The 10,246-nt window shown below is 46.4% G+C and overlaps 1 protein-coding gene across 1 annotated transcript in view; it reads left to right on the top strand.

Moving 5' to 3' along the window:
• Window positions 1-541: 541 nt before the first annotated feature.
• The window catches only part of WRN (WRN RecQ like helicase), a 28,293-nt gene continuing 18,588 nt past the window's right edge, over window positions 542-10,246 (top strand). Inside the window, 8 exon segments of the mRNA XM_030946955.1 lie at window positions 542-684; window positions 1,084-1,186; window positions 1,917-2,032; window positions 2,962-3,107; window positions 5,784-5,932; window positions 7,716-7,865; window positions 9,050-9,122; window positions 10,056-10,164. Coding sequence (XP_030802815.1) covers window positions 1,097-1,186; window positions 1,917-2,032; window positions 2,962-3,107; window positions 5,784-5,932; window positions 7,716-7,865; window positions 9,050-9,122; window positions 10,056-10,164 — 833 coding nt within the window. The 5' untranslated portion in view covers window positions 542-684; window positions 1,084-1,096.

The following is a 10,246-nucleotide window of genomic DNA, read 5'->3' as shown; positions in this document are numbered from 1 at the left end:
CCCCCATCGCCCCAAAAGTGTCCCCAGCGCTGCCAGCGCCGCTCCCGAGCGCCCCCAGTGCCCCAGCGCGGCCCCCCCAGCGCCCCCCGGCACAGCATCTCCGGCCCCATCACTGCGCCCCGCAGCCCCGCGGCCCCTCCGCGCCCCCCGTCGCCGCGCTCCCCACGCCCGGTCACTCACCCCGCAACGCCCATCGCCGCCGCTGCCCTTCAGCCGCCGCCGCCGCCACCGCCCGCAGCCGGCGGCCCCGCCGCCCCCGCCGCGCAGAGCCACGGGCTGGCGCTCCCCGCCGCCCGCTCCGCCCCGCCCCGGCCCTCCCCGGCCCGCCCTGGCCCCGCCCGGCCGAGATCGGCGGCGGCGGCGGCAGCGCGGGGGGCGCCGGGGGGTGCGCGGCCCTTACGGCGGCGGGACTACAACACCCACAGTGCCCCGCGGCCGCCGCGGCACCGTGCGCGCGCGTCACCTCGGGTAACCCGAGCCGAGGCGGGGCGCCATCAGTGGCGTATGTAGGGCGCGACGCGGCATGACGCGTAATGTGGGCTCGGGCTCCGTGAGGGCGGCCGGCCGCTCCCGGGGACCGGAGCGCGGGGAGGCCGCGGCGGCCGAACGGGCTGGGAGCCCCCGCGCCACCCTCGGAGCTGCTGCCGGCCTGCCGCGGGCGGCGAGGGGACACCGGGTGAAACGGTGAGTGCGCTGCTGGGGGGACTGGGAGCGCTGGGGCACAGCAGGGCAGCCCCTCCCAGGGGGCCCCGGCGGCCTGCCCAGCGCTGAGGTTGCTCAGTGTTCGTGTGGCAAATCTGGCGTGTTAGCCGTGGCTGTTGTCGTGCTTTAGTGTAAAAATGCTTTTTGGTGTTGAAATGCAGGGGGGTGTTGGTTGTGCTGCTGTACACCAAGGGAATAGTCTGCTTAGCCTTGATAATCAATTAAAAATGAAGATATTTTCATAACGTTGTTCGGGCCTGATGATAGCTGACCTCCACATGAGTTGCTGACTGTTCTGATTTCTTATTCTTGTCGTTATTAGTCCCAGAAATGGATGTGGTAGCTGACCTGATTTCTTGTTCTTCTCTTTATTAATCCCAGCAATGTGCCAGAAATGGATGTGGTAGCTGCTGGCCTGCGGGATAAGTATCCCCAGTGGATGCTCACAGAGAACCAGGAGGAAGCTTCCTTGGGGCACAAAAAGGTGGGTCCTGGCTCACTGCAGAACAACCCGGCTCTGGAGAATGTGTAAATGTTCAGTATAAAAATGCCCACGAGGAGGGACCATCCCTGAAATAGCTTCAACAGTTAGGTAATTAATTAATGAGGGAGGGGGAGAGCAGAAGCTGCAGTTCAGCAGCTTTTATTCCACCAAGTGGTATAAAATATATAATTATTTAGTTAGATAATTAATTAACAAATATATAATATTTATACACAATATAAATATAATTATTTGTATAATTATGTAAATGTAATATGTAAATTTAGATACAGTTTTATATATAATATAACTATAAATAATATAATGGATAATATTTATATTATATTAGTAAATATGAAATATTAGTAAATACACAATCATTTAGTTAGATAATTAATTATGTAACTGTTGCTAATTAATATATCATAAATGATCAATAGTTAGGTAATTAATTAATTAATGAGGGAGGGGAGAGCAGAAGGTGCAGTTCAGCAGCTTTTATTCCACCAAGTGGGAGTAAATGATTAGCTGATTAGTAAGTGGTTAGTAGCTTGGATGTGAAAAGTTATCAGGTGAAGCAACAGTAATTCTGACTTTTTGTTCACTAGAGAAGCTGGGGTAGGAACCCAAATGTTTTGATGAAGGGGCTGTGTGAGCCTGGCTGGGATGGGTGTCCCTGGTGAGGAGGGGAGTGGCGGATAACCAGTCTCTCCCAAATTTGCTTTCTCAGAAGCCTGGTGCTCAGAGGAGTGTTCTGGAGGATGGGCTGCCTTTCCTGGAGTTCTCTGGCTCTGTTGTTTATAGTTATGAAGCCAGTGACTGTTCTCTCCTCTCAGAAGATATCAGGTAACAGCTCACACACACTTTTTTCCATCTTTCCCTTGAGTGCTCCTGTGTTTTTGGAAGGGGCTCAGCTCTTGGCAGTAGTTTCCCATTTGGCCTTGTTGGTGGGAGGTGCAATTGCTGAGCCTTTCTGTCCCTCAGAGCAGAGGCTGTGAGGGCTCCAGTGCAGCCTGAGTGCCTTTCACAGGATGGATAATTCCATGTGCTTCACCGGCTTCATGGACAAGTGTTAATTCCTAATTAATCCATTAATTGGGAGTGTATGTTTCAAGAAAATACAGTAAGTTTGTGGTGCAAATAGATTATTATTTTCCCCTTTTTTTGTGGAGCAGCGCTCATGATGCTTGGGGGAAAAAAGTTGTGTACAACACTTCCAGTGCTGTGGGATAAATAAAGGACTGTCTTTCAAGGGATCCTGGGGTGAACCTTTTACAGGAATAAGAACTATTCCTTTTTTCCTCTGCCTGTCCTTGAGGCCTGTGGGGCCAAGTTTTAGTAGTGGGGATTAAAGGTTCTGTCCCTGTTGTGGTGCTGAGGGGGAAGAGGTGGGAAATTTGGGAGTTCAGGGAAGAAGGGAGTGGTGTGGGAAGGGTGTTTTGAGCTTGTTTCATTTCCCATTGCCCTCCTCTGATTTGACTGGGAAGGAAATCAGGTAGGAAATCAGTTTAATTTTGATGTGCTGGTAATTGCTGAGTGTCCTTCTCTGCACCCACCACCTGCAGCTGTTTATTACCAATGTGTATTTGTGTTTGCAGGCAGATCTGCAGGGTTTTGCAGCATTTCAGGGGCTCTGTGGGTCAGCACCAAGTGCTCAGAGCTATGAGATGCTTTCTGTCCCCTGCAGGTGTGACATGGGGGTGTCACACAACCTCTGCTCTCAGTGCCAGGGGTTGGAGCAGCAGGGAAATGTGGGAATATCTGCTCATTTCCAGGCAGAGCCTGTCAGAGGGGGCTGCTGTGGGCTTTGACATCGAGTGGCCCCCATCCTACACCAGGGGCAAGATGGCCAGAACAGCTGTAATCCAGATGTGTGTGGCTGAGGACAGGTGCTACTTGTTCCACGTCTCCTCCATGGCAGGTACTGTGGTTCCTCTCTTGTTTGGGGCATGAGCTGCTCTCTGTTTCTCCTGGTTATCTCTGAACTGAAGCCTTGAGCAATGGCTGACATATCCTACCACATGGGACAGTAAAAACCCACCCTTTTCCTTCCCTTTCCCACCTAAAATAAAGGGATTTATTCTTTGAGTGATGCCTGTATATTAAGACTATCTTAGATGTGCTTGAAAACAGGGTGTGGGTTCTGATTATTTTTCTGTGTGGGAATATTTTATTCCACTTTTAAAAATTTAATTCTCTGCTCCTTTAATGAGTTTCCTGTTTAGTGCCAAAATAAACAGTGAACCTAAATAGAGCAGGCTGTGGGTTTTATTGTGTTTTGGTATTTTTGTTTATTTTTTTTCCTTTTTTTAATTTGGCTTCAATAAGGAGCCTCAAAAATGATGGCTCTTGTGCTCTTTATTCCCAATTCCTGCATTGTGTGACATCAGCTTTGGGAAAGATTCCTGGTACCTGGTGTGATGCAGCTGTGGGGAGAGAAGGGGGTGTGCTTAGCAGAGGCTGAATTCATTATGGATGTGAATAAAAGCTTCCAAATAGGGAAAATAGGGATGAGGGAGGGAGATTGCAATTTTATAACCTTTGGTTTAAAATGTTAGATTAAAACTATGCCTGGGAGAGATTTCTGATTTCCCTGGGGGACTCATGCTGAGGTATAATAGTGATAATTTTAATGTTGGTGTTCAATCCTTTGTCATTTAGAGCAAATGGGGTGGAAAATTTAATTGCTGGAGGCTATTCCATCAGGGAGGCTGGAGAGCACAAAGGAAAATGATGTGAGGAGAGGAAGCTGAGGGAACAAGAGCCATAAAGAGCTGCAATGCTTCTGTTTGTGGCAGGGGAGATGTTTGTGTGGCTGCTGTGGTACAGCTAGGGAAGTTTCCCTCTGGTTTGTTTTCCAAAGTGCCACCTCTTGCCTGTGGAGGATGCATTTTGAACTGAGTGACTTGGGCAGGGACCAGAGCCAATTTCTGTTTCTCATGGCAATATATGTGATCTGCAGAAATGTGGCCAAACCACAAGAAAAACCAGCAAGTCCTAGCAAAAAAGCTTTCTCCTGCAGGAGGAATTGGGCCTTATGGGACTGTGCATAAATGGCAAAACCACATTTATTCATTTATTGGGGAGATTGTTCATAATTTTCCATTTTTTAGTGTTTTTTTGAAGTTTCCTTACAGATTTCTCAAACTGTGGCCTGTTTCTCAGATTGTGGCTTTTGCACAATCTTCAACTTTGACTAACAAAAATGAAAAAATTCTCTTTTCTAGGAAATGGGGCAGGGCTTGTCTACTGGGGAGTGCCCATCCTGGAAGGCTGTAGTGATGATTCCCTTAGGTGAAAACCCCTTGTACATATGCAGGCTTTTATTTAGTAGATTTCTCTTTATATGTGGAGGATTTTCCATCTTTTCCCATGGCTCACATGCTTTGGGAATGCTGTAATTTGTCTGCCTGTCACAGCACCAGCTTGCTGCTGTCTGGGGGGTTTTTACCAGTTATTTTTTAAAGCTTTGGGGTGGATCTGCAATTTTCTGGTGCACAGGAAATTGGCAGTGGCAGCCAGCAAAGGGCAGAGACAATTGTGCACAAATAAAATCAGTGGTGCCAAGTGTTTGTTGAAGTACATAAATGCATATTGCAGGGCTGGGAAAAGGTGGTGTTTGCAATGAGAGCCAAGGTAGGTGAGCACTGTGTGCCTGTACAGTTCTCTGTGTTTGCAGGTACTAGATTTGCACTTGAGACTAATTCAGGGTATCCAGCTGTGGGGTCCTGAAGGTATGGATTTAAATAAGATGCTCTGAATTTTAAATGGGAGCAAACACACAGGGGAGCAAAAGGCTGTTACTGTTCAAGGATGAAGTGTCTGGGGCTGTTCTCCCTGCAGAAAATGAGATGAGAAAGCTGCCTGCTTTAATTCAGCTCTGTAAGCTTGAAAATACCCTTTGATCCAGGTTTGCTGTGCCATCAGTTTGGGAGAAATCAAAATATAAAATTGAATATCTGTGTGCATCTTTGAACACTGTGGGTTTTTGCTTCCTGACAGGACTGGCATGTTTGGGCTTGGCACAGCAGCTGGTTGGTGGGTTCTGTTTTCCAAATGCTCTTGATGGAGCAGCCCTGCCTTAGCTGTGAGTTTGTCTCCAGAGAATCTGTGCTGCTGGGTATTTCCCATGCTTATGGTTTCAACTCTTGCCCAGAAATGTGAAATAGCAAAAACTGTGAGGAAATCATGGGGAAAATAGTAAAATAATGTTTGATTTCATGTAATGAACACTGAGTTTTGAGAGTTGAAGTGTCTTTTCCAGTGTGTGGTTGCTTTTTTGTTGTGTGATTTAACAATCAGAAAGACAAATAATGTTTTGGGTTTTTTTACTTGGTTTGTTTCCAGGTAGGTGCAGGATGATTTGTGTATTTCAGCTATTTCCTTCTTGCTTGTCTTCAGATGACCCATCACAACCAGTTGAAGTTTTCAAGTCATTCCAGGGAGAAATCAAATAAACAGAGGAACTTTGGTGGCTTTTCCTTTAAAAGCCCAGGATTTTGCAGATGGCCTTTGTACTTGGATTTTGTCATTTCCATTAGACTCTCTGGCATCTTCCAGTATTTAGTTTCTCATGTTTGGGCTTAATCTATTTTAGGTTTTCCCAAGGGACTCAAAAGGCTGCTCGAAGATGAAACAATTAAAAAGGTTGGCGTAGGAATTGAGGGAGATCAATGGAAGCTGATGAGTGACTTTGAGATCAAACTGAAGAGCTTTGTGGAGCTGGCTGACGTTGCTAATGAGAAAGTAAAACTCTAAAACCTTTTTGTTGTGGGAGGGAATCTTGTTATGGTGCTGCTGTGCAAAGGGAGGCTTCCTTGTCTTGGTTGGAGTTCCATTCCAACAGCAAACTTGTTCTGTGGAATAAAGCAGAGATCTATTTTAACTTATTTCGAAACTGCTTAAAAACACCTCTCAAAGCCTGCAGAACTAACTATTGTCTTCCAGTGAGCCAGTTTTTAATCAACATCAGTCTCCTCTCAGGTCTGTTCAAGTGGTTACAAGATGTACCTTTTGAATTCAGCTACAGGTGCTTTTCCTTTAATTTTTGGTGATGGAAATGGCCAGATTGTCCTGCTGGCAGTGGTGGCATTGTCCCAGCAGTGGCTGAGCCTCATCAACAGGCTACAAGGAGGCAGCCCTGCTTCTTGGAGGGAGGCTCAAGGTCTTCCTTGAAGCCCTCCCTGCAGAGGTGTTTCTGCAACACAGTCTGGAAATGGATTTTCTGTGGGAATATCTGCATTCCTGTGATTCTCAGGCTGGTGTCCCCTCAGCCCTGGTATGGGTGCTGCTTCCAGCCCCTGCTGAGCTGCTGTTTACAAGGTGTGCTGCCTTTGGCATGCCCTGAATTTCAGTTCTGTGTCAGAGATGGTTTGATGCAGGGCCGCCTGTGCTGTCTTTTAGGGAAGGGAGCCCAAGGTTCATTGCTTTCCAAATCTTTCTGATTTCTAGCACATCCCTTAAAGCTTTTCTTTCTGTGTGCACCTTACCTGTGCTTGGTCTCTCCACGTATTTCTCATTCCTTCTGTGGTGCAGCTCGGTGCTTTCCCTAGGAGCCCCTGTGGAGTTGGGATTGGAAATGATACAAATTAACTGTTTTGCTCAAGCAACAAGAAGAGCTGTTACTTCTCCAACTTGGAGTTTCCTCAGCACCCCCCTTTTTTTTTTTGTCTTTTGACTCGGGATAATTTGTTATGAAGATGAGCAATGTGATCTCTGATAGCAGCTTAAAAGTCTTCTGCTGAAGAGAAAACAAACCAAAAATAAACTTGAAAGAGAACAGGAGAACAGGGTTATATATAATGGCACAATGGGAGGGGAAGGGGTGGGGCAGCCTAAAAAGAAGAATTGGGAGGGTTTTTTTAATACCAGACTCAAGGCAGTGAGCTGCTAATGCTGCACTGCTGCTGTTCAGCTCTGCAGTTGGGCACATTTTCCAGGCTGAAATAGCAGCAGACTCTGCCCATGAGGCCTGTGGATCCTTGGGCACCAAGGCAAAATTTCCCAGGCTGGCTCTGGGGACAGCAGGGTGCAGCCACTGTGGCTGACAAGGGATTGCCAAGGCAATTTGAGGCAGCACATGCTCTGGGGGCTTTTGGAGGCCTGGGAGTCCTGGGCTAGAGCTGTGCTTTTCTGGGTTGTGCTTGGCTTCAGCCTGACAAAAGATGTCCACCACACACAGGCAGGCTTTAATAATCCTGTGGTTTTATTAGGTAAATCCCTGTTGCTGGATACTGGGTTTTTCTAATTAGAAAGGCAAATAGCAGGAAAATCCTGGAGGAGAGAGGGGGTGCTGTTTAAGTCCAGGGCTTTTGTTTTATCAACCCAAAGGTTGTTTTGTACAGATGCTTCATATTTTTGATGTTGTGACAGCACTGCTTTGAAAAGCTAAGTATGCTTTGACTAACCCAGAGCTCTTTGCTGCTAACAAGGGATTGAGTACGCTTTGCTCTTCTTGGGGAGGTGCAGATGCTTTCCTTTATAAACATATCCTCTGCTTTTGGTGTTTTGTTTGGATTCTTTTCCCCAGCTGAAGTGTAAGGAGACGTGGAGCCTGAATGGCCTGGTGAAGCACCTTTTTGGCAGGCAGCTGCTGAAGGATCCGTCTGTCCGCTGCAGCAACTGGGAGGAGTTTCCACTCAAGGAGGAGCAGAAGCTCTATGCAGCCACAGATGCCTATGTATGTACCACAGGGGATCAGCATTCCTCAGCCTCCTCAGAAGGGGGTGAATCCCTTCTCCACTGTGCTCCTAGCTGCTGGGTATTTTTTAGTTCCTTGTTACGATTTTCAGATGTGTTTCCTTCTGGTTTTGTCATCTTCCTTAGCTGCTACTTAACCCAAACCTTGTTAAATACCGTATGGGAGGTGAAATTCAAAAGCAGCCTGGGAGAAACACAGCCTTCACTGGTGGCTAATACAGGAGAACCACAATATGAATTGTCAGGGAGAGTTTAGTTGCATATGAGTTTTGTGCTTCTCCAGAAGTCCCTGTTTTTTCAGTAATTTGGATGAATTTTGGTTTATCTGCAGTTCTGTGAAGGGTTTTGCCAATATGCTACCAGGTGCCACCTGCTTCCTGGGAGAAAATAAAGGAAAAAACCCTTTTTGTCTCTTATTTTTAGGCTTGGAGGAAGGGAAGTGGGACAGTGGTTTCTTTTCTGATGTCTAGTTTAGTTAAAAGTTCAGCCATGTGGGGTTTAGCCTCTGTGAAAATCCTAAACAGTCTGGAAAAGATTTCAAAATTTTTTGTGCCTGGTTCATCCTTTGTAGCCATTTTTTTTCCAGGCAGTGCATCTTTCCCACTTTGCTCTGTTCACCTGGCCTGCCTTTTGGAGCCTCCCAGGAAAACATGAGGGAGTAACTTGTTTCTTTTTCAACACGTGTAGCCTAATTAGCACATTGCTGGCTTTAGGCTGTGTTTTTCTGTTAGAACTCATTATTCATACCTAGGGAAATAATAAACACACTGAATCCATCTTGGTGTGTTTGTAGCTCTTCTCGTGGAGCAGGGTATGAAATCTGAATGAGGTGAGCAGATGGTGGCACTGGGAGCTGAGCACTGGGAGCTTTCTGTGTGCAGCCAGCAGCTGAGATGACCCACTCTGGGATCTGTGTAAGAGGATCCATTCCAGAGGGAGTCCCAAGTCAGCACTTGGCCCTTAGTGCAGCGTTCTGTAGCATGTAACCTGGTCCTGATGGACAGTGGAGTCAGGGTGGTAATTAGTGTGATGGGAGCCATATTCCAGTTTGGAATTCTGCTGGTCACACTGCATTGCTGCCATGATTTGCCTGATTAACTTCTGATGAATTTTTTTTTTTTTGCTCAGGAGTACAGAGTGCTAATAGTTTCTTTTCCCTCCTAGGCTGGCTACATTGTTTATGAAAAACTGAAAAACATGAATAAGAGTGACCTGAAATTATGTAGCATGAACCAAGGTAAGTTGTCCATTCAGGAATAAGGAGTTTATCCCATGTACAATTGCATATTCCATTTCCCAGCAGGGAAATCAATATATATTAAAATAGTGCCAGGTTTGTTTGGCTTCTTGGTGATTCCAGATGACTTGCAGAGGGAGCAAGAGGCCTTGGATGCCCAGGGTACCCATACTCTGTGCCTATTTTCCATGGGATGTAGGAAGGTGCTCTCAGGGTGTTTGTTTGTGTTTGTCTCTGCTGTACACAGGGATGGGAAGAATTCCCGCTGTCATTCCAGTTTGTTTATGGAAACACTTCAGTGAGTTAATTTCAGTGCTGCTGATACAGGGACAAATACCTAATTTAAGATGAAATAGGGCCACAAAACAAACCGTGTTAGGAAGTAATGTTTTTATTGAGGCATATCAATAGGACTCAAATGTTTCAGAGCAGCTTAACATTATTTACTTGGTCAGAGAAGATTTTAAAATCTTAGTTTTTTGTTCAGTTCTGTGTTTCATAAAAAAGATATTACAGTTAGCTTAAGGCTGAAAAAGAGGTGGTGAAGGGATTGTTTCCTTTTTGTTTTAGCTCAGTTTTAATTTCTTGCCAAAAGCAGCAGTGGCAGTGCTGTCCCCTTGATCTGAGGTGCGGGATTTGGCCTTGGTTTAGTCAGCGTGTCTGTGTTAGCGGCTCTTTTCCAGGAGCTGGAGGGATTGCTTTGTTCCCATTGTGTATTGGTTTTCCCTGAGCTTGTGTGATGGAAGAAATGCGATGCTGGAATACTTAGAAGCTTGGCCTGATTCTCTGTGCTTGATTTTTTTTGAGCCCTGGGAAATGCTGTTTTAGCAGCTGTAAGTGTTGTAGGGATGCAGTCGCAGGAGTTCTTGACGTAGACATGTTGTTATTACAAATTAATTGTTACAAAATAACCAGTTGTTGGACTTGTTACAGATGCCACATCTGAGGATGTGAAGGTGCGCTTGGCATCCCTGGCTGCAGAGATAACAGACCTGGCTTCTCACATCCCTGACTCTTCTGGACAACTGGAGAACTTGCAGAGGTCAGTTTTGCGCTGACTTGTCTCTACCTCCACAATCAGTGTTTTGTTTTTGATCCCCTAGGTCCCATACAACAAAGTACAT

Source organism: Camarhynchus parvulus, chromosome 4 (genome assembly GCF_901933205.1).
Source record: "Camarhynchus parvulus chromosome 4, STF_HiC, whole genome shotgun sequence".
Taxonomy (NCBI): Eukaryota; Metazoa; Chordata; class Aves; order Passeriformes; family Thraupidae; genus Camarhynchus; species Camarhynchus parvulus.
This window is presented reverse-complemented; position numbering and strand designations above follow the sequence as displayed.